The sequence below is a fragment of the Stigmatopora nigra genome, chromosome 3, assembly GCF_051989575.1.
Source record: "Stigmatopora nigra isolate UIUO_SnigA chromosome 3, RoL_Snig_1.1, whole genome shotgun sequence".
NCBI lineage: Eukaryota > Metazoa > Chordata > Actinopteri > Syngnathiformes > Syngnathidae > Stigmatopora > Stigmatopora nigra.
In genome coordinates this window covers 18,518,808-18,545,858 of record NC_135510.1, presented here as the reverse complement: position 1 = coordinate 18,545,858, position 27,051 = coordinate 18,518,808, and the positions used below count along the sequence as shown (strand labels likewise).

The 27,051-nt window shown below is 38.3% G+C and overlaps 4 protein-coding genes across 4 annotated transcripts; 1 reads left to right on the top strand and 3 right to left on the bottom strand.

Moving 5' to 3' along the window:
* Positions 1 to 938: 938 nt before the first annotated feature.
* Positions 939 to 5,450, bottom strand: LOC144194698 (uncharacterized). Its single transcript, XM_077713921.1, has 3 exons — positions 5,121 to 5,450; positions 2,134 to 2,273; positions 939 to 1,067 (listed from the first exon to the last, which is right to left on the bottom strand). Exons 1-3 carry the CDS (start codon positions 5,251 to 5,253, stop codon positions 939 to 941), a joined length of 402 nt encoding a protein of 133 aa, XP_077570047.1. The 5' UTR covers positions 5,254 to 5,450.
* On the top strand, positions 5,149 to 9,405 carry LOC144194259 (serine protease 23-like). The gene is made up of 2 exons (XM_077713188.1): positions 5,149 to 5,385; positions 7,606 to 9,405. Exons 1-2 carry the CDS (start codon positions 5,360 to 5,362, stop codon positions 8,738 to 8,740), a joined length of 1,161 nt encoding a protein of 386 aa, XP_077569314.1. The 5' UTR covers positions 5,149 to 5,359; the 3' UTR covers positions 8,741 to 9,405.
* A 1,174-nt stretch (positions 9,406 to 10,579) lies between these two features.
* tmem39a (transmembrane protein 39A) lies at positions 10,580 to 18,697 on the bottom strand. Its single transcript, XM_077714047.1, has 9 exons — positions 18,383 to 18,697; positions 16,867 to 17,060; positions 15,749 to 15,971; positions 15,587 to 15,670; positions 14,585 to 14,739; positions 13,393 to 13,735; positions 13,139 to 13,326; positions 12,078 to 12,198; positions 10,580 to 11,149 (listed from the first exon to the last, which is right to left on the bottom strand). The coding sequence occupies exons 2-9, from the start codon at positions 16,977 to 16,979 to the stop codon at positions 10,913 to 10,915; spliced, it is 1,464 nt and encodes a 487-aa protein (XP_077570173.1). The 5' UTR covers positions 16,980 to 17,060; positions 18,383 to 18,697; the 3' UTR covers positions 10,580 to 10,912.
* A 564-nt stretch (positions 18,698 to 19,261) lies between these two features.
* Positions 19,262 to 26,453, bottom strand: ildr1a (immunoglobulin-like domain containing receptor 1a). The gene is made up of 9 exons (XM_077714091.1): positions 26,218 to 26,453; positions 25,016 to 25,186; positions 24,152 to 24,301; positions 23,232 to 23,351; positions 23,009 to 23,155; positions 21,546 to 21,674; positions 21,287 to 21,465; positions 20,138 to 20,695; positions 19,262 to 20,016 (listed from the first exon to the last, which is right to left on the bottom strand). The coding sequence occupies exons 1-9, from the start codon at positions 26,261 to 26,263 to the stop codon at positions 19,978 to 19,980; spliced, it is 1,539 nt and encodes a 512-aa protein (XP_077570217.1). The 5' UTR covers positions 26,264 to 26,453; the 3' UTR covers positions 19,262 to 19,977.
* Between the last annotated feature and the right edge of the window lie 598 nt (positions 26,454 to 27,051).

Genomic DNA, 27,051 nt, shown 5'->3' with positions numbered 1-27,051 from the left:
ACGGTACAGTCATCATTGGTCAAGTCAAGGTTTTGCAATACTTAATGGGAATATTTTCTTGGAAAAAGTTGTGCCAACTCACTGTAGTATTTTAGTCTTTACTTGCTTTGTGAAAATAAATGTTTTGTTTTACCAACCGCCCAAAAACTGCAATATTGCTAATATTTGAGAAATAGAAATAACCCACTAATAGAGAGCCTATTCAAAGAATAAACAAAGAGTTTCATTTGTTAATTCACATGACATGCTAAAAAATGTTTGAATGGACAGTTCAATAAACATTTTGGAAAATATGCTGGATTTTTTTGTGCACAACAAATAAAATTTGATAAAGAAATCTAATTTTACAGTGGTATTCAAACTAAGAAAGCGTGGTTGATGATAGGCTAGCACCTAGCCCGTAATTTCTTCGGCTAGCCGCTAGCTAAAAGACGAAAGCCTAGCAACTAGCTAATCGTTTTCTATAGCCGCTAGCCTAGGCCATCGTATTCTAGCTAGCGGCTAGATAGAATACGATAGGTTAGCCGCTATGCTAGCGGCTACGTAGCTAAAAACGATAGGAGAATTGCTGTGCTATCGTTTCCCAGCTAGCAAGAATACGAAAGGCTAGCTGCTGTTCTACCCGCTAGCTAAAAACACGACAGGGTAGCAGCTATGTCATCGTTTTCTATAGCCGCTAGGATATCGTTTTTTAGCTAGAAAACGAAAGGCTAGCTGCAGTTCTACCTGCTAGCTAAAAAAAAACCGATAGGCTAGCAGCTATCTTATCGTTTTCTATTGCTGCTACCATATCGTTTTCTAGCTAGCAGCTGAATAGAAAACGATAGGCTAGCGGCTACATAGCTAAAAACAAATAGGAGCGCAACTATGTTTTCGTGTCCTAGCTAGCAGCTAGCTAGAAAACGACAGGCTAGCTGCTAAAAACGAAAGTCTAGCAGCTACTCCACCGTTTCAAAGTTATTCACTAAATATAAACACTCTTTGGGACATAAATGACCCGAACTTACCACGATGGAACATAACTTTGTCCTGTAAAACATGAAAAGCCTCAGCTGGGCCCCCGGTGCCTAAAAATGGAAGTAAAAACAAAACAACATAAATCAGTAAAAAGGCCAAACGACCATGAAAACTAAATTTGTTTTTATTTCACCATTTGAATCTGGAAAAACTCTGTATTGTACACACCTAGTTTCAACATGATAAATACTCAATGCGTTTATGTGAGCGTGACCCAGTTCATTTTCTAAATACTTTGATGGCACTTAAGTCTAAAACAAATAGTTTGGGAATGAGAAATGTCCTCCAAAAGAGGACCCACCCAGACACACACAGACAAGTACACACTAGTACACACAAGTACACACAAGTACACACGTACACACACACACAAGTACACACACGCTTTTAGGATAACAACATTTGTTCTTTGTCAGTGAGGTCAACTTAACAAAAGAAAATAAATCAGATCTGATCTTTGCCTTCACTCGCTCGATTTATGCCAGAAATTAACCTTAATAATCATAACAATACCATTGTCAGACAATATAAAGCACGGGTGTCAAAGTGGCGGCCCGGGGGCCAAATCTGGATTTAAAAAACTGATTTAAAAGGCCCGAGTATTCAGTATTTTATAAATCTAAAACAATGTTTATTTTAGCTTTTCTTTAAATATATTTTTAGATTAAAAAAATGATTTTTGAACTAAAAACACTGAAAAAATGAATTAAAAAATGACAATTATTGATGTAAATGAGAAAAAAAATCAGGAAATTTAATTTAAATCTATAATCTTTTTTTGAATTTCATCCTAAAACAAAGTCGGCACTCATGATTTACTTTCTTGGGCCACACAAAATGATGCGACGGGCCAGATTTGGCCCCCGGACCGCCACTTTGACACCTGTGATCAAAATTTTTGTTTTTTTTCAGAAATATTGTTTTTATCCTTACATATTTGGATTATTCATCATCAATATGGCACTCAAAGAGTTAATAATTGACTCAGTACACACACCCATATTATGATATATTATATATACTATATGATTGGCACCACTTGTGAGGATAAGGGGTTCAGAAAATGAATGATGAATACATATCCTATAGTATATTACTTACAGATATATTACATACCAGTGTGATTTTCAAGTTGAAATGAGTTGATGTTTTTGCGGATGTTGTTGGCCAGTCGTGAGTCATTTTCCAAAAAGGCAGGAAATGATATGTGCCAAGCATTTTCCTCCTCCAGTCCAAAGGCCAACTTTCAGGGGAGACTTCAAAAAAAGAAAAAGAAATACTCAATTAACAAACCATCAGTCATCACATGCTGATGGGAAACCCCCGAAAATTCTTGCTGAAATCCAATTTGCGATAAGCCACAAGGGATCCAAAATGAGAGCCGTGAGAAGCAATTTATCAAAGCAAGACTATTCTCTCATCTTTCCACGTTTTTATCATTAATAAACAATGATATATCATATTTAAGTTGAAGTAATAATGTCAATTTGCTTTTGCTGTCAATCATTTAGCCTTTGCGTGATGAATGAAAGACTAGCATATCGTTTTTTTTAGCTAACTGCTAGCTAGCTTATGGGTTTTCTAGCTAGACAATAGCTATCATATCATTTTCTAGCTAGTAGCTAGCCTGAAAACGATAGCATAGCAGCTAGCCTATTGTTTACTAACTAGCAATTCGCTAAATAAACGATGGGCTGGCAGCTAGCTTATAGTTTTCTAGCTAGCCGCTAGCAAGCATATCATATTCTAGCTAGCATATCAGTTTTTAGCTAGCATATCAGTTTCTAGCTCGTGGCTAGTCTGAAAACGATAGCCTACCACCTAGAGTCCTAGACTATCGTTTTCCAGCTATCCGCTAGCTAGCATATCATTTTCCAGCCAGCAGCTAGCCTGAAAACGATAGCCTACAGCTAGCCTATCGTTATCTAGCTACCCGCTCGCTAAATAAACGATAGGCTAGTAGCTAGCCTATAATTTTCTAGCTAGCCGCTAGCTAGCATATCAGTTTCTAGCTAGAGGCCAGCCGGAAAACGATAGCCTAGCAGCTTGCCTATCGTTTTCTAACTACCCGCCAGCTAGCATATCATTTCCAAACTAGCGGCTAGCCTTAAAGTGATATCCTAGTAGCTTGGCTAACGTTTTATAGCTAGCCACTCGCTAAATAAACGATGGGATGGTAGGTAGCCTATCATTTCTAGCATTTAGATAGAACAAGATAGCCTACCAGTTAGCCTGTCGTTTTCTAGCTAGCAGCTCGCTAAATAAACAATAGTCTAGAAGCTAGCCTATCATTTACTAGCTAGCTGCTAGCTAGAAAAGACTCCCTGTCCCAAAGATGACCCAATGAGGATATCAAAATGGCAGCCGCCGTGAGAACCAACTGGCTAACAAAACAACGACAGCGAGCCCTTACTCTCATATTTCCACATTTGTCATCCTAGATATGACTTTAAGTCATGTCAATTCGCTGTCAATCATTTAGCCATGTAAGCTTTAAAGCCTCCATTAGAGAATTTAGCAATAATATGACCTTCATGTCACAACACAACCTAAACACAGTGACGTAAATCCCACAGTTCCCAACAAAGAACATTCTCGGGGTCGTGTTTACATTCAGCCGACAATGTTTACCTCGTGTGGCGAGGATTTAAAAGTGGCGTGCGGGAATAATGAGAATTGCGTGTTCCTCTTGGCCCAAAAAACTTGGCGTCAAATGCCAAATATTTCCCAGCCGCAAGATTTCCTCAAAAGGCTCTTTGTGGTGATTGCCCGGGGCCAAACAGCTGTTTTGTGGCCTCAGGGGACCAGAGAAGGACACAAAATGGAGTCCGAGAGAGAGACAGATAGAGAGAGAGAGAGAACTCCATGCTTGTTAGATTGGGTCAGGGGCCGGACATGGGAGAGAGTGGGCGGGACCAATTGGACAATTAACGTGGACACTGCGAGGGGAATGCGGGTTTCCATGGCAACGCCGGGCACGGACGTCTTTCATAACGAGGAATGGGCGTCGCCAGCATGCATTTTTTTTGCGCCCAAGTTTTAGTCGCCTGATTTGGACAAACTGACAAACTGACCAACTGGCAAACTGACAAACTGACAAACTGACCAACTGGCAAACTGACAAACTGACAAACGGACAAACGGACAAAATGGCAAACTGACAAACGGACAAAATGGCAAACGGACAAAATGGCAAACGGGCAAACTGACATACTGACAAACTGACAAACTGACAAACGGACAAACTGACAAACTGACAAACTGACAAACTGACAAACCGACAAACGGACAAAATGACAAACTGACAAAATGGCAAACTGACAAATTGACAAATTGACAAACAGACAAACGGACAAACGGACAAACGGACCAACTGACCAACTGACCAACTGACCAACTGACCAACTGACAAACTGACAAACTGACAAACTGACAAACTGACAAACTGACAAACTGACAAACTGACACCTAAGAAATGTATTAAGTTTTTTGGGGGTAAAAAAGTCATGAAAGTTTCATTCATAGTTCATTTTCTGAAGTACTTATTATCACAAGAGGGTGCCGGAGCTTATACCAGCATAAGAGACAACCAATCTGACAATTTAGCATACAATTAGCTGAGCGTGTTTTCTTTCATCATTTACCTTCTCGGACCACACAAAATGATGCAGCGGGGCCAGATTTGGCCCCCGAGCCACCACTTTGACACCGGTGGGTTAGATCTTTATTTCATCCCGTATTCGAGATTTAAAAAATTTAAAATGTAATAAAAATAAAATAAAATTAATTGTACTTAAAATTAAATAAATAAAAATATTTTTTTACCTAAAATAAAATAAATAACTAAAAGAGCAGGAAATATTTATTCATTTTTAAATAATGCAAATGCATTCGAACATTTTTTTCTTCAAATATTAAAACAAATGAATAGAAAAGTCAATTTCTTGACTTCAATTTCAAATTAATCTAGAAAAAAACGTTTTTTAAGTAAAACATGGGTAGAAGTTACAGTTAAATGGTACAAAAACTTGCTCATTTAAGTTATAGTATACTTCGAGCTAACAAAGAGGGGCGTGACCGACATGTAGTGTCACGTGACTGACCTGCAAACTTCCTCGGTGTCCTCAGAAGTGACAGCAAGGCGAATTCGCCAGGAAAACCCCTCCGATGTTCTTCCTCGCTCGTGGGCTCCCCCGGCGTCGAGTTGCCAGCCTTCCCCGCCCTGAAATGGGACATCTCGCTTTAGGAATCGTACACACACACGACGATTTGACTCCGACGCGGGACAACGTCCAAAAAATCACTTCATCTCGGGGCGGACTGCTTTTATTTGGGAGCAAACATGTGCTCTAATTTGGGATTTTCAGGGTGAGTCGATTGTTTAACTGAAATTCGGTGATATCGCGATGTTTTGGGGTTACGAGAATTTAGAAAATGAACTAAATTTGGACTGGGATGGGCGTTAAATTAGAGTTAAAATGGATTTGATGTCTTTTGTTAGTAATGAGTTAATGATAAATACGGGAATATGTTTTTTTAAAATATGTTGATAATGATGTTTTATTAATTATAATATTTATTGTAATTATTATTATAGTTACAATGTTGTTATTTAGTGTTCGTTAAAATGAATTGGACGTCTATTGGCGTCAATGTCTGCCATTGAGTTATGATGGGAAGCCATAGACAATTTATATAATAGAATAAATATAACATTTGAATGTCTTAAAATAGAATATAATTGTGACAATTTTTTGGCTTTTTTGTTAATTATTAGATTTGTCTTAAAATAAAGTAAATTTGTGATAATTTATTTGCTTTTTTTATATACATTTTGTTAATTAATATTTTTTTTAATGACAACGATTATATTTATCATTAATTAGTTTTTAATGCGTTTATTTTTAAATGTAATATAATTCAAAAAATTCCCAAACACTTCTAATCAATTAATATAAAAATAATCCCAATTTTTATCATTAAAACAGCATATACAATTCCATGTGCAATTCACACCATTTTAAATTATTTTTAAAATAAAATAAAGTTGTGACAATTTCTTAGTTTTTTATATACATTTTGTGAATTAATTACATTTTTTAAAAAATGAAACTGACTATATTTGTCATTAAATTAATTTTTATTTTTTAAATGCATTTATTTTTAATTGTATTACAATTAAAATAATTCCCTAAACACCTAATCAATTAAATTAAAAATAATCCAAATTTTTATGATTTATAATCGCAAGGCAAATCTATTAATAAAATTAAACAAAAGCGCACTAACGGGCCAAATTGGACACTGTCATCGCAAAGATTAAATTCAGGATGACATCACTGTTTTCTTAACCCTGGTTACCATAGCAACGGGAACACAGATTGGTCCCCAAATCGAGGGAACGGGCAAATATTTAATCCCCCCTCCCCCCTCAATTTATGCCCCCTAAATATATTCCATCTAACAAAACGTCTCTTTTAGGCTTAAGGCCGATCCCTTAAGGACACTTTGGGGATTTTCCACTCGACCTTTGCCCCCGTCGGCCATGTTTGCTGGCGAAATACGTGCGATGTTTGCAGCTGCGAAATTCCGCTCCCACGAGGTTGTTTCCAAAGCCGTCGCCGCGCTTTTGGGAACATTTTTTCGAGGAGAAACATGAAAAGGCCCAATTGGGAAGAAGAGCAGTGGTGTCAAACATAGGGTTTGCGGGCCGCACTGAGTTTTCTACCAGAATTCGGTTCATATACCTCTCAGCAATTTTGTTTTCCCCTCATTTTGGATAATAACAAACGGGAAATATTAGTATTACATATAGTATTGTGTGTATTATGAAGGTTTATACCCTGATTTTGTTTGCCTCTGGTGCTCAAAATGCTCAAGTGACCATTTTGACACACGGGCACATGCTAAAACGAATTCTTAATACTAATGCTAATACTAATGTTAAAACCAATTCCTGATATGCTAAAACTAATGCTAATACAAATGCTACAACCAATTCCTAATATGCTTAAACTAATGCTAAAACCAATTCCTAAAACAAGTGCTAAAACTAATGCTAAAACCAATGCTAAAACTAATTCCTAATACTAATGCTAAAAGTAAGGCTAATGCCGAAATCAATTCCTAAAAGGAATGCTAAAACTAATGCTAAAATCAATTCCTAATACTAAAGCTAAAACTAACTTCCAATACTAAATGCTAAAACCAATTCCTAAAACTAATGCTAAAACTAATGCTAACGATAAAACTAATGCTAAAACTAATGCTAACGATAAAACTAATGCTAATGCTAAAACTAATGCTAACGATAAAACTAATGCTAATGCTAAAACTAACGCTAACACTAAAACTAATGCCAACACTAAAACAAATGCTAACACTAATGCTAAAACAAATGCTAACACTGATGCTAATGATAAGATGTGCTATAAAATGTAGGTCAAACTTCAAGCTTCTGATTTGGGCTATACCCAATGAGATTTCCCCCAATTGACTTTGGACTGTAGTTTGGACACCTTAGTCCTGGTCCCGGTCCAATTTAAAAACCCTCCAACGTATCTGCTCTGTTCCCCTCTTTCTCCCCAGGTGGCCACCCTCCACACTTCCACTACTTCTCCTGAGCGTCCTCCCCCTGGTCACCTCCTCCTCCTCTTCCTCTTCCTCACGACCCCAATGGATCCTTCAGCGCGTCCCGGCCGTCCTCCCCCTCCAAAGCCAGCCCCGCCCATCCCCACGCTTCCTCTCCCCGGCCCGCCTGGACGTGGCGTCCCAATGCGACCCGGAATGCCACTTAAAAGCCCCTCCCCCCTTGGACCGGGACCTCCCCCAATTCCTAGCCTACCAGACCCTCCACTCCGACGGGCGACTCAGCGAGACCGCCGTCGGGATCTACGGTCTGGACTCGAACCCCAACCAACCCCCCAGTCGTCGAAAACGTGAAATCTTCGGCCACGACGGCCGCTACAGCATCAACGGGCGCGACTTTGCGCTCAAGTACCCCTTCTCGGCGGCCGTTAAACTCTCCACCGGGTGCTCCGGCACCCTGGTCGGGGATCGGCACGTCCTCACGGCCGCCCACTGCGTCCACGACGGTAAGAATTACGTAAAGGGCGCCCAACGTCTCAGGGTGGGTTTTCTCAAACCCAAACGAGACTCCAGAGGGGGCGCTGTTTCCAATTTCACCGCCAATATGGGCGACGCCCACCAGTCCGGGAAAATGAAGTTCCAGTGGATCCGGGCTAAGCGGACCCACGTCCCCAAAGGCTGGATTAAGGGTAACGCTAACGACATCGGGATGGACTACGACTACGCCCTATTGGAACTCAAAAAAACCCACAGACGGCGTTACCTCAATCTGGGCGTGAGCCCGCCTTCTCGGAGCCTCCCCGGGCGCCGCGTCCACTTTTCCGGGTTCGATAACGACCGTCCGGGTCAGCTGGTGTATCGTTTCTGTCGGGCGGGGGAAGAGACGTCCGATTTGCTCTACCAGCGTTGCGACGCCCGCCCTGGGGCTAGTGGATCGGGGGTCTACGCCCGGATGTGGGATGTCGGGCGACGGCGTTGGCAGAGGAAGGTGATCGGGGTCTTCTCCGGGCATCAGTGGGTGGAGCGGCGGGGGGCTTCGCAGGAATTTAATGTGGCTGTAAGGATTACGCCGCTTAAGTATGCGCAGATCTGCTATTGGATAAAAGGGAATTTTGTGGACTGTCGGGAAGGTTGAGGGGAAAAGGGGGCGTCGGCCTGTTGTTATGGTGAAAAATACACTTTTAAATACAGAAAATAAATACATCATAGTAATTGGGGAACAGATTTAGATGTAATTAAAAAAATCTTGTCATTGGAACTAGAAGGAAAGTCCACTTACCGTCATTTAATGTAGCATAAAAAAGGGGGCGGGGTTGTAACAATTGGTACAGTAATTCCTCAAATATTGCAGTTGATGTAGACCCTATTAAAAAAAAATACTGTAATACCCGGCAGACAACGAGTCCAATATCGGATTTGAACTCGACCGCCTTCCACGGCGGCCAATTTGATTTTTTATCAATGTAAATATCGGGTTATTTAGCCAAAACGTGCCAAAGCATTTTTCATCTACAAAAAATAAATAAAATAAAAATAAGCAGAAATGAACTGAAGAATTTGCCTTCATTTCAACGACCAAAGATGATTTGAGATACAAGCGTTGGGATTTCCAAGTAGGAAACTCGTACCTCGAGGCAAGTTTAGGGCAAGCTAGGTGGAAATCTGGATGTCAATTTTAAGGAAAACCAAGAATGACAATTGACTTATTTTCAATGCCGAGAAGGATTGCGCTGTTTTTTTTTACTTTTTCTACCAATATTTTTTTAAATACGAATGTACAAGAAAGTGACCAAAGGTGCCCTCAACATTCCTTATTTTTTAAGATTAAACGCCTAAAAAATGGTTGGACTTGACAATTTCTCCCGTATAAGCCGTAAAAACTGCTTTAAAAATTGTTGAATTTGGCAATTTCTCTCATATAAGCCGTAAAAACTGCCTAAAATGGTTGAATTTAACATTATCTCTCGTATAATCCGTAAAAACTGCCTTAAAATTGTCAAATTTGACGATTTCTCTCATTGAAGCCATAAAACTGCCCCAAAAATGGTTGAATTCTACAATTTCCCTCGTATGAGCCGGACCATGTATTTGGTCATCACATTTTTGAGTGACAAATGCGGCTTATATGCGAGAAAATACAGAAATGAATACAAATATTATTTTCTTATATTTATTCATTAAATCTATTTACGAAAACGGGGAATGGGAGATTTTGTTTATCTTTAGAAGCAAAGAAATATGAAATAAAATTTATTCTATTTGTTACATTAAAAGTCAACGCGCATGGTTTGCATTCGCGGGTCAGATTTGGCCCCCGGGCCATTAGTTTGACACCCCTGGTGTTTTGAAATGCATATATTGTCTGACAAAACATGATTTAGATACAAAACAAAGCGGAAATACAATCGTGTAAACGTGTATTGTCAAAAAAATGACATTTATTTTTTTTCTTTGGTGGAAATTGTTGTTTTTTTGACCAATTTAACGTTCCAGAAACTAATAAATGCTTGGGAAATCTTTTCCAATGTGAATTGTGTTCATTTCAACGCCATGTTTTTATGTTCTTTTTTTTAAATTTCAGATGCCAAAAAAATAAAAAATAAAAGATGCGGAAAGGGTGAAACCAAAAACTGGCAAAAAAAAAAAAAGTGAGGACCAGCTCTTTAACCATTTTTTTTTTGTGGAAAAAAAGAGAAATTCAACTTGGCGTTCATTTATCCTAAAAAGGAACGAACACCTGAACGCACCAAACTTAAATCTTAAAAAAAAAAATTAAATTCAGGAAATGTTGTCCAAAAAAAAAAAATCAGGTAAAATGCTCAACTTTAGCGAAAAATCTCATTTTATCTTTTTAAATCGAGTCCGCCATTAATTTTTAAAGCCAACAGCGCCCCCTTTCGGAGACAAATACTACATTCAAATGGACTAAATTTGGGATGGCAAAAAAAAGGCATAAAAACTGCAAAAAGGCACAATTCACATAACTAAAAACAAAAAAATAAAAAAAAAACAACCCGGCAAAAACCCACGAACTGAAACCGTGGAACTTTTGCAAACCGTAAAATCGTCTCCGTTTTTTTTTACATCTTTGGCGACGTAGCGCGCTAACGTGGCGGCGATGGCGCTAATGCCCGGGATGAACAGGAAAAATGGTATACAAAATAAAATATTCTTTTAAATAGTTTTCTATAAACATGGCATTTAAAAAAATACAAGCGTATCAAAAAAAGAAGACGATGTAGACGTCGTGTCCCTTACCCTCATCCTCCTTTGAGTTTAAGCGTCCAATCTTACCCGTCTTTCGGCGCTACTGCGGCTTTAAGGCCAGATTTTCGGGGGGCGGGTACGAGTAGGCCTTCCCCAGTACGATGCGGTCTCGGAGAAGCTTGAAAAGGACGTAGTAGTTGCAGAAGAGTATCAGGCCCAGAGACAGGGTGTGGTTCCAGCGTTCCGAGAGTAGTAGAGAGTATAACTGGTACAGGACTACGCTACTTTCGATCCAGATCAGCAGGTTCAGGATCCGCAAGGGTTTGTGGAACAGGAACTGGAAGGGAAAAATGACAAAACAGGATGTCAGGACAACCCCAAAAGACAGCGAGAGGTCCCACAAAGTATGGACAAATAGGCTTAAGGATAGTTTTTTTTCTCCATAAACTTTCGGTAGCACAGCACACAGTCCCTTCTGTGTAATAATTGTGGGGTGAGGTAATATGAATAGATGTTTGGGTGGTGATGTGCCCCCTACTGGCTGACTGAAGGTAAGTGATCTGCTCGGGAGGGGGGTGATGCCAAATTACAAGTCAGATATTCTCACTTATTTGGGTCTTTTACCGGGTATTATAATTATTATCATTATTATAATTAATGTAGACCAGACATGGTCACGATAAACAAAAAAATGGGAAGTAGGGTCACCCCTATTTAAAAAAAAATATATATATTTTTTTTCTTTCCGAGTTTCAGCGTGGATTTTGACAATTTCACAAATACGGTACTACTTCTCGTTGGCAAGTGTTTGTGCGTTATCCTATTGTGAGGACATCAGTGTACATCATTTTCTGAATATTTTGAAGGGAAGACAAAAGCAAACAACCTTCAATTGGTTGTATTTGAAAGTCAGGGAGGAGGCGGGGCCAATAGAGCCAAACCGGGAGAAATAAAGTATAAAAATGTCAACAACAAAAAAAGTTTAGTGTAAAAAAGTTTAGTGCAAGCTTAGATTCAATTTATTTTTGAGTGTGTCTGCATTGTAATCCAATTTCATTTAAATTTGTCTGTTATGTTACCAGCGCGCTGCCGTGCAAAAAATAACTTGTTAAGCATCAGGCTTTATGAATGACTTTTGCGTAGTACAACGACCAAATAAAAAACAATCCATTGCGTCCATTTTTTACGTTGTTGGCCTTTGAACCTTTTATTTTCCCGCCGAGTCGGCGAGTCAATCATTCAAAAGGAGAGCGCCGTTTACTCACGTAAAATCTGGCGTGGGAGACGTCCGAGGGAAGGGCCACGTTATACGTTCCCACCGCTTTATACAGCGAGCGGCTGTGACGCACCAGCACCCCTTGAGGCCAAACGGTTTGCTCCGACCACCTAGAAAATAAATAAAAATGATAAAACACAAATAAATAGCAGAAATAGCACAATTCTAGGCAGCATTGTGATGACAATTTTGTTGGTTTAACAGCCAGGCTTTGAGATGATTGGCCAAGAGCTTCAGAGGCGGGGCTAATTGGGATTTGGTATCAAGTTCCAGGTATGTGAGGCACGGACAGAGAAGGTGCTATGGCTAATTTAGCACTCTTTCGGGAGGGAACTACACAGTCACCTGTAGAGCCAGCCATGTTTATTTTTTTAAATAAATTATTGTGTTTCCTCACATCTTTCATACAATAATATTTAGAATTTTTTTAATAAATGGATTAAAATAATTGCATTAATAGCCCTGAATATTCCGTTTTTATAGCTCTAAAACAATATTTGAGTTTTTATTTCAGATCTTTAGGTTTTACAAAATTATTTTTGAACTGAAAACTGATTAAAAATGACAATTACTGAGTTAAAAAGGGGAAAAAACAGGAAATTTAATACATCTATAAGCTATACTCTTGATTTTAATTTGATCCTAAATCAGAAAGTCGCCATTCATCATTTATTTTCCCGGGCCACACAAAATAATGCGGTGGGCCAGATATGGCCCCCGGGCCACCACTTTAACACATGTGGTCTAAAACAATGTTTATTTGAGCTTTTTTCAAATATATTTTCAGATTTTACAAAATGATTTTTGAACTAAAAACACAGAAAAAACGGATTAAAAAATGACAATTATTAATTTAAAAAAGGGAAAATCTGAAAATATAATATACATCAATATCTATCATTTAAATTTGATCCCAAAACAGAAAGTCGCCACTCATCATTGACTTCCCCAACCACACAAAATGATGCGGCGTGCCACATTTAGCCCCCTGGCCGCCACTTTACCACAAGCAAATTCAAGAATTAACATATAAAGTACACCTCTACTTACATGTGCTGCGGCGTGTTGCTGTAGGAGCCGTGCTCCAGCTTCTGCCAGCGTCCCAAATGGGCGGCGGAGCGATGGAGCAGGTCGCAGTAGGTGGGCGGCAACAACTGGCTCATTAGCATGACAAAGGCGTTGATCCACACCATGATCAGATGCTCACATGACCATCGCATGTCGTAGTACTGCGTACTCTGAAAGTACCGTATTTTTGTTTCCGGAGTGGTCGGGGAAAGTGTTTTTTGGGGGGTTGGACTTACCCGTACGAAGCACAAAGGCAAGAAGGCCACGTAGTAGGCGCTAAAGAGCGAATTGAAGAGTACTTCCTTGATCCTCCGATTAAAGTCGCTTTTCAGTTCCTCCACCTCCGAGCGGATCACATCGGGCGTGTGCGAGTGGGTGTGGGGCGGGCACGTGTGGGTGGGCGTCAGCGGAGGGCTGGAGAACTGCTCGCGGAGGTTCTCCCGCAGGAGGAGGAGGAAGTCCCGCGGCCGGGAGAGGGGCGGCTCGCCCGGCTCGGACGGGTCGTCGCCGTCGCCTGGGGTCGTCGGGCTCTTTTGGCCTTCCTGGTGGAAGCAGCAGAGGGGGACGTAGACGCCGAACCTGGGGAAAAGGGGGCGGGGTCAGTGGGGTGCGAGGACGTTTGGTTGACGGTCAAATGGTGACAGAGAGTTTACTGTTGAAACCGGCTCTCAAAATTATTATATTCATGAGAGAGTTTAATATCTAAGAGAGAAGTTTAATATCTAAGTACTGTTTAATATCTAAGTACTGCTTACTATCCAAGTACTGCTTACTATCCAAGTACTGCTTACTATCCAAGTACTGTTTAATATACAAGTACTGTTTAATATACAAGTACTGTTTAATATACAAGTACTGCTTACTATCCAAGTACTGTTTAATATACAAGTACTGCTTACTATCCAAGTACTGCTTACTATCCAAGTACTGCTTACTATCCAAGTACTGCTTACTATCCAAGAACTGCTTACTATCCAAGTACTGTTTAATATACAAGTACTGTTTAATATACAAGTACTGCTTACTATCCAAGTACTGCTTAATATACAAGTACTGCTTACTATCCAAGTACTGCTTACTATCCAAGTACTGCTTACTATCCAAGTACTGCTTACTATCCAAGTACTGCTTACTATCCAAGTACTGCTTACTATCCAAGTACTGCTTTCTATCCAAGTACTGCTTACTATCCAAGTACTGCTTACTATCCAAGTACTGCTTACTATCCAAGTACTGCTTACTATCCAAGTACTGCTTACTATCTAAGTACTAGTACTGTTGAAAACAGTAGATATTTAGATATTAAACTCTCATGAATATAAATTTGATAGCTGGTTTCAACTGTACTTAGATATTAAAAAGTACCTAGATATCACCAGTACTTAGACATCAGCAGTACTTGTTGAGGGAAAAAAAAAGTGAGCTCACGGGTATCCCAGGAAGAGCAGGTTGAGAACCGAGTGGTTCTTGCAAAGATTGACCAGCGTCCAGCAGAGTACCCAAAAGCAAACGGTGAGGAGACACAGTCGCGCCGCCATCAGAACCAGATAGCACACTTGCGAGACGGGGGTGCTGTGAGACAACTGGATGAAGGGAGGACACATATCAGTATTCAAGAGAGAGTTTGAAAAAACATTCGAAAAGATATGGCAGCAGGAGTTGGTATATGACAAGGGTGGGCAAACCTTTGGGCCCGGGGGCACATTGACTTTAAAAATGTGACAGATGGGCGGGGTCAGCACAAGATAGGATACATATAAAAAAGTGCATCCGTTAACAGTACATATGAAACATAAACTGGAAAAAAGTAATAAAGTATTAACGTACTCATCACTCATCACTAAAGTAAAAAGTAAAAAGGAATGTATCAAGAAATATTAAAAGGTCATTATAAAAAAAGATAGAGGAACTGTAAAACACGAAAAACAAAGAAGAGTGGACACAGCTACTGCCACTGGCTTCCTTGTGACGGTGCCATCTTGGGAAAAAAAAACATTTGGACAATGTTGGCGGGCCAGATTAAAAAAGCCTAATGAGCCGTATGTGGCCCGCGGGCCGTAGTTTGCCCATATCTGTACTAGGACCTAGAACTGAAGTAAAAAAAAAAAAAAAAAATTAATAGCAACAAAAAAAAATTGCAAAGTAGTGAATTCGTGATAATCGAGGGATTACTGTACTTATATCAATTACTTATTTATGTCAACTAATTTATTTGTGTCTTTCATAGTGAATATTTAAATCCCATTGTACTTGTAAACCTACAATACAGCTACAATACAAATCAATGACATCATTTACTACCATGGACTTCATTAAGAATTTTAGGTGGGTCAAAATTACCCATCAAAATCAACTATTAATTAATTGAATTCCCAATGAAGCCTTGACAAAAAAAGAAGCTATATTTAACTTCAATTTCCATCAACTCACCTCTGAAACTAACGTCCAAACGAGCCTCCTGGCCAGCATAACCGTGATGAAGATGGCCAGGTGGTAGTCCATCAAATGGAAGCTCTGCGGTCCAAGAGACAAAGATCAATGGGCTAATGGCGATTAGCACATTAGCTCGCCGCCGGACGGCTCTTTTTTTACCAGTGAGGTAGACGTGGGCGGCTGGCTGTACGGGTACCACCAAACCGTCCGGTAGATGTTGATGTACTGCACGAACAAGGCCACCAGCAGGTAGAGGAAGAGGAGGAACTCGAAGAGAAGGCCGCTATCCAATGGCAGCGCGGGAATCTTGGAGTGGCGGACCGGCTCCGGGGTGATGACGGCCGACAGAGGGGGCGCCGACAGACCCAAAGAGCTGCTGTTCCTTTATATATTTTTTTTATGGATTAGATAATTGAAAAACGTGAATTAGGGTCAGCCCTATTAAAAATAAATAAATATCATTTCTTCAGTTGTAATTGCAAGTGAGTTTCAGAGTGCATTTTCACATTTTTATTAACCTAAATTATTTATTTTTTTAAATAATGACGAATTTTAATAAAAACTACTAATGATGAATTTAAATAAAAACTAATAACGACACATTTAAATAAAAACTAATAATGACACATTTAAATAAAAACTATTAACGAAAAATTTAAATAAAAACTATTAACGACAAATTTAAATAAAAACTATTAACGACAAATTTAAATAAAAACTCATAACGACATTTAAATAAAAACTAATAACGACATTTAAATATAAACTAATGACAAATTTAAATATAATCTAAAAATAACAAATGTAAATAAAAACTAACCAAATTTAAATAAAAACTAATAATAACATTTCAATAAAAAAGAATAACAACAAATAAAAAAATATTAAATTGAAACAGAAAAAATCCGAAAATCGAACCACGAATTGGCGAGGGATTACAGTACATTAAAAGGTGAGCATTATTTTATTGCCCACAAGAGGGCAGTGTCTGTAGCAATAGCAATAATAGTAATGTAGGAAAAGTGTTTTTATGGCGTCTATTCAATGTTATTTGGACTTTTGAAACCATCTCTGGATTATTGTTTAATTTCTACGTTCGCCCCTCCCAGTCAAAATGGATTGGACGTCTATAGCTGTCAATAACAATAAAATATGAGCATCTACAGCTAGTTTAAGCGAGTTAGACATCTAAAAGTGTCAATAGTAGACAATGAGTTGAATTGTTTTTAACAGAGTTTATTCTGGAAGTGATAATAAAGATGGAGGGGGTGCCGTACCTGTTGCGGAGGCCCGTACCGTTGCCCAGGTTGCCTCCGACAAGAGTTTGCAGGGAGGGCAGGGCGGAGCGGCTCAGCTGCTGTCTGCTCGGACCCCTGCGACCCCCTGGCATGGTCGGCGGTTACCGTGGCAACCTCCCGTGCCGGGACTGCCCCCCTTGCTCTCTAGTGAGCGACCATACACGCCGAGGCCACTGCAAAGGACCACAATAAAAATAAGATATTATTCACATGTGTAAGCATGTTCATTCATAAATTGTACTATTTTTTCTACAAAAACTAAATTAAAAAAAATGTAGATACGCCAATTTTATCAATTTTTTTCTTGAGCATTTTGTATTCGTATTTTCTTATGATGCAAGAAATAAAGTATGGCAGCAAGCAAATTATCATTTTTTTCAGATCATCGAAATGGAGAAAAAATATTTACCATTTTAGATATAGATTTTTTTTCAAAAAATGGATTAAAAGAACTGTATTAATATCCCTGAATATTCATTTTTTATCTAAAAAAATGTTTATTTCAGCTTTTTTAAATATATTTTTAGATTTTACAAAATTATTTTTTAACTAAAAACAAACAAAAAATATTAAAATGTACAATTATTGATTTAAAAGTGGGGAAATCAGGAAATTTAATATACATCTATACTCTTCATTTTAATTTGAGCCTAAAGCAGAAAGTCAGAAATCAATATTTACTTTCCTGGGCCGAACAAAATGATGTGGTGGTCCAGATTTGGCCCCCGGGCCACCACTTTGACACCTGTTGACTAAAGGGCAACAATAATTGAATGATTCAACTAATTGGGTCACGTATTAATGATCATAATTTTGTAAAAATCGTATTTTTAAAATGTATTGCATAGATTACAAGTATTAACTTAATGGCTGCCATTGACTGTGATAAACGTCCAATCACTTTTGAGGTTACAAATGATCGGGCCAATCACATTCATTCATTTTTGCCATGTTTTCTTTTAAATGTATTGTTTATTTTCCAGTATTAACACTATGCAGTCAAATAAAAATGGACGCCTATCACCGTCAAAGGCAGATAATGACTTAACCTGTTGAATTTGGGTACAAATATTCTTTGAAATGGTAAATAAAGTCCAAATTTATAGGTATCTTTAAATTGAACGCATTTCAAGGCTAAAACTAGTCAACAAACTACGAGTAAAATGCTAACGTTTGAGTAAAAAGTCACAGTAAAAAAGAGGAACCAACACTTCGGCAGGCGTATTTTGTTACTTCATCAGACTTTAACCGTGAACGGGTTGCAAATCAATAAAATAAGAGTTAAAAAAGTGTTTAAAAAGAAGAAATAAAATCAACGTTTGCAACTGTTGCTCGCTTCCATATTGATGACACAGCTGTGACGTGCAATCAAACCAACCTGGCGTTTCTCAAACATGACACCACGCTCTTTTTTGGGGGGAAACTTTAGCAAATAGCTTCAAATTTAGCCCAGAAAAATTCATATCGAGTGCCAAATTATATTTTTAATACTTACACGACAACATTCGGGAGGGTGAAACGAACGAGGATGCATCAGTCAGTCACTTGTGTCTGCCTTCCAGCCGGACGAGTCCAGACGGAACCGAACATTCCTCCGCCTCCTTTTAACTCCAATAAGAGCGAAAACAGCACCACGGAGATGAGCTATGGTGGTTCCGAAAGAGCTCCTGTGGTCTCCGGTTATTCGGTGTTTGAAGAAAAAGGCGTCTTATTTCCCAAAAAAGTTAAAGCCAAAGCCGTGAGGAACAACTGTGTAAATGCATTTCACAGAGACCGACGTGGCAAGCCTGCACCGCCTCCGAATGACGTCATCAGCAAGCGACACGACGGATCATAAACAATTTGGCGATTAAAAAAATAGGTTTTCTAAGGTTAAAATGTATTTATATTATTGCAAAAATAGAGGACTTTGAATCTATTTTTGTGTTTGTAAAATAATGGAAGTAGTGATTTATGTGTAATAATAAATAAGTAGACTCGGAAATATACTTATAATCGGATGATCAGATTTTTTGAATATTTTCTCTTTGATATTTCTTTATTCTTGGAGCAATTTATGGTGATTGTGGATTAAAGATCAAAGTACACTTGAATAAAAAGTACTGGCAGGAATAAAGTAAAAAATTAATAAAGGAATTGACTTAATGTAAAACTTTTGAAGTATTAACTGTACTTCTTACTATTTCTGATTCATTTTTCTTAATGCTGGAATTTATTTTAAAACAGTCTTTAAGTGAAATAAATATAAACCACATTACAAAGGAAATTATTATTATTTTTTTTTTACAATTTTCACTAATGAAAGGCCACTACAATAAATATATTGGAAAAATTTGTAGTTAAAGTCACATTATTTTTTAAATGAAACGTCAAAAACTTGTGAAAGTTTTTATTAAGCAAAAAGAAGCAATACAGAAAATACAATAATAATTTAGTGTTTTACAAACGTTATGTATTTTACAAACTGGTGCTTTATTCAATTTCAAGGGTAAAAACAATAGAAACATCTGATTTCCCACCAAATTATGATACATATTGTATTGTACTTCATTTACATATTGTTATACTAAAAAAACATCACCATTCAAAGTATAAAGAAACATCTTTTCACAAAAAAATATAAAGTCAGAATCAAACACATGTAGCCTTAAATAAGGAATATAATGTAACAGCTGTAATAGTTCTGACATTTGTTTTAAGAGCTATAATATCATTGTTTTTAGCATTAATAAAAACATGGCAAAAATTGGTGACTGAAAAAAAAATAACACAAAAAACTATTACCGCTAAATTAAAAAACTATAGAATGTCGTTTTATTACACATTTGTCTCCATCTATTGAATTGAAGCGCAACTTTTTGCCAGCATGTACTTTATCCAGAAACCACCAGAGGGCGCGCTTACATTTGACATCCTTTCTTATGCTGTGAATGATACGAAATATTCCGTTTAAAGACAAACACTGTGCAAACAGGGGGCTATTATAACATAATTCCAAAAGTAGGAGGAGTTGAACAACAAGGCCGCCAACTCCCAATCGGGTGCTGGTAAAGAGGTCAGAGGTCAAAGTGGGCGTTTTCACAGCTCCGTTCAGATGACGACGCTGGTGCCACTGCGATAGCTCTTAACCTGAGAGAGACACACTAACTTTAGATTCATTTTTCTTAAAGTTATTAATATTAGATTGATATTTTTTTAGCGGTGGGCCCGATGCTAACACGCTAACAGGCTAAAGCAACGTTTTTCTTACAGAATAGTGTTCGTTCCTCCTCGGTTTCTTTCCCGGCTCGTACTCCGTGTAGTTGGGAGGTTTCTCATTCCAGGCCCCGCCCCCTCTCCTAGCTCCTCCCCTCCGTCCGGAGCCCTCGTCGTCCGAACTCCAGGAGGGGCGACGTGGGGGGTAGTCGGACTTGGATCTGCTGTCGAAGAGATCGTCTCTGGAACGGGAACGGGCTCGATCCGGTCCTCGCCGTGGCCCGGCACCGTGAGAGCGCCCGTCCAGGGATTCCTCGCTATAGCTTCTGGGGATTCCCCTGGACCGCGTGGGTGAGGGGTAACGGCGGGCGGGGGTCCCGGATCCGAAGCCGCGGCTGCTCTCGCTGGAGCTGGGTGGGCGGGTCTTGGGCGCCGGGGGCGGGATTCGGACGGGCTCGCGGATGGGCGGCAGGGTGATGACGCGGCGTTCGGCTGGGATGTCGCCCAGACCCGATATCATGCTGGGGGCCCCGCCGGAAAAGGGGATGTTGATGGGCATGTGTTGGGGGGCGGGGGGCATTTGTTGCATGTGGGGGGGTGGCGCTGGCTGAAGCTAAAAAATAAGAAATAATATCATTAAAGAGTTAAACGGCGGGATTTCATCAATTTACTACTAATGGATGCTGATTATTTAGCCGGTCAATAAAGTACTGTATTTACTCGCATATAAGCTGCCCTTGCGTATAAGCCGGCCTTTAAAATTGCCTTAAAATCAAAGAATTTTACAATTTACAATTATATTAAAATTGCCTTAAAATCAAAGAATTTTACAATTTATAATTATATTAAAATTGCCTTAAAATCAAAGAATTTTACAATTTCCCGCGTATAAGCCACCCCTTAAAATTGCCTTAAAATCAAAGAATTTCACAGTTTACAATTACATTAAAATTGGCTTAAAAATCATAAAATTTTACAATTTACAATTTTATTAAAATTGCCTTAAAATCGTAGAATTTTACAATTTACAATTATATAAAAATTGCCTGAAAATAAAAGAATTTTACAATTTCTCATGTATAAGCCGCCCCTTAAAACGTGTGGCGACCAAACGTCCAACACGACCAAACGTCCGGCCACCAAACGTCCGGGCCACCAAACGTCCGGGCCACCAAACTAATTTAATGGAAAGACAATAACACACCTGCAACGGACTGCTGACATCCAAACCTCGCATTTGACTCTCCATGTAGTCCAGCATCTGATTGTTGTTGGCGGGCGTGTGGGCGCCGTGGATGCTCGGGGTGGGTACGCTGTAAGCCGAAGACTGGGGCGGCGGCAACGGCATGGGCTTCATCGCCATGCTCTTCCCGCTCACCGACCCTGAGGGCGATAGACCCGGAAAATGTTGAAAATAAAGCAAAAAAACTAACATGGCCTGGCGCTTTTTGTGGTCATCGTACCCGGGTAGAGCAGTGGGTTGATTTGTGATGAGGGAACCTGCATCATGTGTCCGTATAATGGCTGTCCTCCGCTCATCCAGGCTTTGGCGGCCTTCTCTCGCTCCTTCGCCATACGATGCTCCATAACCGCTGAAAGACAGGACCACCATTTTCATTCCCGTAAAACTCGATGGCCGGAAAAGGTACTGCAACCGGGATCAGAATACAGTAATCCCTCGATTATCACGACTTGATTTATCACTACTTTGAGATTTTTTTTCCAATTTATATAATAATAGCGTAAAAGCAACCTCAATTCAATACGCAATTGTAGAGTATTTCACTGACCACTAGGGGGGCACCTATTTAAAAAAAATATATATATATATATTTGCTGAGTCCTAGTAGCAAGTGGAGGGCAGGGGCGTGGCTTCCAACTGCGAGTTTCAGCGTGTATTTTCACATATTTATGATTTAAAAATATATATATATATATATTTATTAACCACCATGAATGAGGTATTACTGAAAATACAAGTTTTTTTCTTCTTCTTTGTCTTTTTTTTGCTGGTGCAATTTTTAGTCAAAAAATGACAAAAATGACAATTTGCAAAATACTTTTTTTCTGGAACATCTAGGTCAAGGGTGTCAGGTTCGCAGCCCATCATCTCCATTTTATGTGGGCCATTTTAGATATAATATTTAGATTTTTTTTTTACAAATTGATTAAAAAAACTGGATTAAAATGCCTGAATATTCCGTTTTTTTATAGATCTAAAACAATGTTTATTTTAGCTTTTTTAAAATATATTTTTAGATTTTACAAAATGATTTTTGAACTAAAAACACAGAAAAAATGATTTAAAAAATTACAATTATTGATTTAATAGGGGGAAAATCAGGAAATTTAATACACATTTATACTCTTCATTTTAATTTGATCCTAAAAGAGAAAGTCGGCACTCATCATTTACTTTCCCGGACCACACAAAATGATGCGGCGGTCCAGATTTGGCCCCCGGGCCGCCACTTTGGACACATGATCTAGGTGAGGGGTGTCAAACATTCGGCCCGCGGGCCGGATCCGGCCCGTCGGGTTGTTTGGTACGGCCCGGGGAAGAAAGCTGCATTGTATAAAAAAATATGAATTTTCTTTAAAAAATAGCAGTTCTGGTATTATCCGCTAGGGGGCGCAGTGTTTTAGTACGTGCAGACAACATGAATTGACATTTATTTATGTTGTTATGTTATTCTTTTGTTCATAATATATTGTTCGTAATGTAAAAGGAAAATTCTGTTTTGATAATTTGCACTAATTATTAGTATTAGTGACTAATACAAAGGAAAAAAAGTGGGCTTATTGTTAGTTCTATGTCATTTTGCAATGAGTTTACTGGTCCGGCCCGCAGACCAAAGGGAGTTTGACACCCCTGGTCTAGGTGATTAAACGATGGATGCTCCTTTAAGATATTATTATTTTCTACCTTTCTCCGGACAGCAGCACTGCTGGGGGCAGCATGGGCATCGCACGTAGCAGCAACATCTGTTAGGGCAACACTGGCAACAGCACACCCCGAATAAGATAATGAGCAGGAGGGCGCCGATGACGATGAACAGCACGGTTAGCCAATCTGAGACGAGGAAGGGGAGGAGGAGGAGTCAAAAGGCGGAGTCAAAACGGCAGTCGCTCGGAAAATGTCGACTCACGATAGACTATGAGTTTGACTTCTTTGTCGGAGTCTCCGGTGGTGTCTCCGGCCGCGTCCACGGCGCAAAAGTACACGCCGTTGTCCCACCACATGACCTCATTGATGACCAGGTCGGCCTCTGTGGAAGAAAACACGTTTAATTCCAAATTAAAAACAGTAAAAAACAAAATTAAAAAAAGTAAAATGAAAGAGGAAAAAATGTTGTACATTAGGGGGAATATTGTTTGATAAAATTAAAAAAAATGTTATGTTGAAAGGCTTTTAAAATTAAAATAAGTATAGTGGCAACAATGAGATAAATGTATTTTTAATTTTTAAAAACAATATCTTATTGTTATAATAATATTATCATTATTAATATTACTATTATTATTATTATAAAAAATATTATTATTAAGATTATATTATTAAAATTATTACTACTATTATTATTATAATAATAACAATGAGATAAATGTATTTTTAATTTTTAAAAACAATATATTATTGTTATAATAATTATATTATCATTAATATTACTATCATTATTATAAAAATATTATTATTATTAAGATTATTAAAATTATTACTACTACTACTATTATTATTATAATAATAACAATGAGATAAATGTATTTTTTTCATTAAGTAAACAAATGTTTTGTTAAACCTATCGCAGTCACCAGTTCCAAGTGATTCTGATGTAGCCTAGAGCTCCCTCCTGTGGTTAGGAGTATTAACTATTATAATCATTATCACTTTGATGGGAATTGGACAAATTACAATTCAAAAATATTAACAACAGTCCAAGTATCTTTCTTTTTTTTGTCATTTTGGAAAAATAAAACTTTTAGAAAAAAAAATGTGGTTGTAACATGAGCTAATTAACATAAGGCTACGAAAAACGTTGCGTTTCCATGGAAATGAGGGTCAACTCACTATTCTGGATGGAGATCTTGCGATCGCTGTACTCGGGACCCCGGATGGGCTCATTGTTTCCCCTCTTCTGAATCACGGTCCGAATGGTGCGAAGGCGATCCGGGCAGTCATTGGACGGATCCTGACCCAACTGGAGTGCCGACTGGTAAGCTACAAAAAAAAACATACCAATCATTAACATCAATATGTAGATTTTTCAACAATGTGTACTGTCCCTTCATTAAATAAATCCAAGTCAAAATACAATTTTAAAAAATCAACCCACGTGGTATTTCTGAGTTACTGCTACTATTCAAAAAGGAAGTCAGGTGACCACTACAACCAGGAAGTGTGTCCATAGTGCTCTAGTTTGTCATTCCTAGGCAAGATGGTGGCACCCTGAGCGAGCATAAATGAGTTTTTTCACATTTTGTATATTTTTAGAATTTACAAAATGATTTTTGAACTAAAAGCAGAATAAAATATAAAAAAAATACATATATTGATTTAAAAGAACTGGATTAAGTCCTGATTATTCAGATTTTTTATAGATCTAAAACAATGTTTATTTGAGCCTTTAACAATATATTTTTAGATTTTACCAAATGATTTTTGAACTAAAAACAGAAAAATTGATTAAAAAAATGACAATTATTGATTTAAAAGGGGGAAAATCAGGAAATTTCATATAAATCTATATCTAACATTTTAATTTGATCCTAAAACAGAAAGTCGGCACTCATGATTGACTTTCCCGGGCCACACAAAATGATTCTGCGGGCCAGATTCGGCCCCGAGCCGCCACTTTGACACACTAACACTAAGCGGTGTAGAAAATGAATGCGCTACTTTGACACAAGATGAAAATATGGCTTTTGTTTTTACCTGTGGAGTAGTACTCCAAGACGGGATCCTTGCAGAAGGATTTAAACCTCCAAGTGATCAGCACATCTTGGGGGTTAGCGGACGTGGAGAAGTCGCAACGCAGGGTGACGGAGGCGAAAAGAGCCGTGCTTCGCTCTTGCTGGGAGACGATCACCTGAATACATAGCGACGCTAGAAAAAAAATGTCCACGTTAAAAAAAATTGGATGTCTAATACCGTCAATGGCACCAAACAGTTCATTTTATGTCAATTCTCTCCATTTTAGGGTACTTTTAAGTCCTTTCTAGTCAATTTTGGATCATTTTTAACATTTAAATCCTTATAGTATGACTACTTATTTTTGTTGGCTGTTTATAATGAAGTTTTAATGCTCATTGTAGTTGTATTATGTGAATAAAAGGTATTTAGTTCAATTTAATATTGATTTTAGGGACTTTCTGGCCCACGGGCCGCACCTTTGACATCTATTGAATCTTCATTAGTAGTTTTCGGGCCTTGTGAGGAATTAGTGAATTTAGAACTTATAAAATAATGCTCTATTTACGAAAAACTGGTGAGAAAACAGGTTGTGAAACCAATTTCTTAAGTAGAGGTACGAGTCACTAGTACCTCTACTTACGAAATTAGCTAGTAACTTAGTGTGTATCTAAAAAAACGGAATGGCCGAAATGAATGATAGTTTTTTTTATTACATTTACATTGTTGGGCGGCATTATATTAACTGTTAATATTAACTAATGTTATTACCAGGTCTTGTTTTGTTTTCTTACAAACGTAGCTAACCTTTTTGTACCCGTATTTGTACACGTTAAAAAAGACACTATGGGAAGAATGCAAGAGTGAGTGTTTGGCTAAAACAACAAGGAGTACATTTCATAGTTGTCCAACCTGAAAAACTGGTCACACAGACAAAGGAAGTGAAACCAGCCAACAAATATTAAGGTGGGATGAAACCAGTAGCTTCAAAATGACTCAATTCAAACATATTATGGGATGCTAAAACGTAAACTTGGGGAAATTCGACATAGATAAAAACAACAACACCACTTGAAATAGTTTTAGCTTGGTCAAGATGTTAGCTAACAACTGTTTTCCATCGAAACTTTTATAAACTTTTCATTTCAAACAGATTTATAGAGTGGAGGAACATTAATAAATGAATAAATGAGGGAATAATTCAAGAAAATTTAAATGTACTGTACCTTTTAGAAGTGAAGAGAAGATGGCGGCTGCTATTAAACGCCGCATGGTGGAAAAAAGACGCCGAGGGGGTTTGAAAACGATGTTTTTGAAAAGAAAAAGAGGGTAAAGGAGGTTCAATAACCCGTAAAGGGTTGTTTTGGGGAGGTTTTTCACAGCAGCTTTTAGTTGGGTTTCCGTAAGTTTGACTGATTGACCGAAATCAAGTCAAACGACGGAGGCAATTTTGGCCCCGCCCCGATACAGGTTGATGTTCCATTGCGGTGACGTCATCGTTCAAAAATGTAAATAAATACTAATACAATAAATATGTACACGTAGGGCTTTTTAATTGTATCTTATTTTAGTTTCGGTGTGACGTTCAAATGTTTTCAAAATCTTAAAATAGTTCCATAAATGACCCCAATTGCATTTTTTGTGTGTGATAGTGACACACATCCGAGGAATGTACTTCTCCAAACAGCCACTAGATGTCAGTATAGTGTAAATACTACATCGGTCTATTGGATTAAAGCACAGAGGATGACATACAAGTTATCTATGTGCATTCCTAACAAAATATGTAAGCAGGAGTGGTCATTTTACTTTTTTTAAGAGTTAATCATAATACATTCTTAAATATCCTCCCATAGAAATCTGAGCCTAAATACACCGAACCACTATGTTAGTTTTTTTCCAGCTGTGTATTGAAGAAAGACGGCCTGTCAAAGCAACAATGGACAAAGACACCAGTGAGTCATACTTGGCAGGTCTTTTAACAAAAAAAGTTACCCAAAAAAGTCAACATTCATTACAAATAATCATCAAAATGGCGCCTTCATTGGCAGGGACCACTT

Excerpts from the sequence above, each read along its gene's own strand:
- LOC144194698 (XM_077713921.1), bottom strand. The coding sequence starts at position 5,253 with ATGTCCCATTTCAGGGCGGGGAAGGCTGGCAACTCGACGCCGGGGGAG. Across the intron at positions 2,274-5,120 it reads GACACCGAGGAAGTTTGCAG|TCTCCCCTGAAAGTTGGCCT; the intron begins GTCAGTCACGTG and ends CTTTTTTTGAAG. Across the intron at positions 1,068-2,133 it reads TCAACTTGAAAATCACACTG|GCACCGGGGGCCCAGCTGAG; the intron begins GTATGTAATATA and ends TTCCATTTTTAG.
- LOC144194259 (XM_077713188.1), top strand. The coding sequence starts at position 5,360 with ATGTGCTCTAATTTGGGATTTTCAGG. Across the intron at positions 5,386-7,605 it reads TCTAATTTGGGATTTTCAGG|GTGGCCACCCTCCACACTTC; the intron begins GTGAGTCGATTG and ends CTTTCTCCCCAG.
- tmem39a (XM_077714047.1), bottom strand. The coding sequence starts at position 16,979 with ATGCCAGGGGGTCGCAGGGGTCCGAGCAGACAGCAGCTGAGCCGCTCC. Across the intron at positions 14,740-15,586 it reads TTTGGACGTTAGTTTCAGAG|TTGTCTCACAGCACCCCCGT; the intron begins GTGAGTTGATGG and ends CCCTTCATCCAG. Across the intron at positions 13,327-13,392 it reads TGCCTTTGTGCTTCGTACGG|AGTACGCAGTACTACGACAT; the intron begins GTAAGTCCAACC and ends CGGTACTTTCAG.
- ildr1a (XM_077714091.1), bottom strand. The coding sequence starts at position 26,263 with ATGCGGCGTTTAATAGCAGCCGCCATCTTCTCTTCACTTCTAAAAG. Across the intron at positions 23,156-23,231 it reads AGTCAAACTCATAGTCTATC|ATTGGCTAACCGTGCTGTTC; the intron begins GTGAGTCGACAT and ends TCCTCGTCTCAG. Across the intron at positions 20,696-21,286 it reads ATGTCAGCAGTCCGTTGCAG|CTTCAGCCAGCGCCACCCCC; the intron begins GTGTGTTATTGT and ends CTTATTTTTTAG.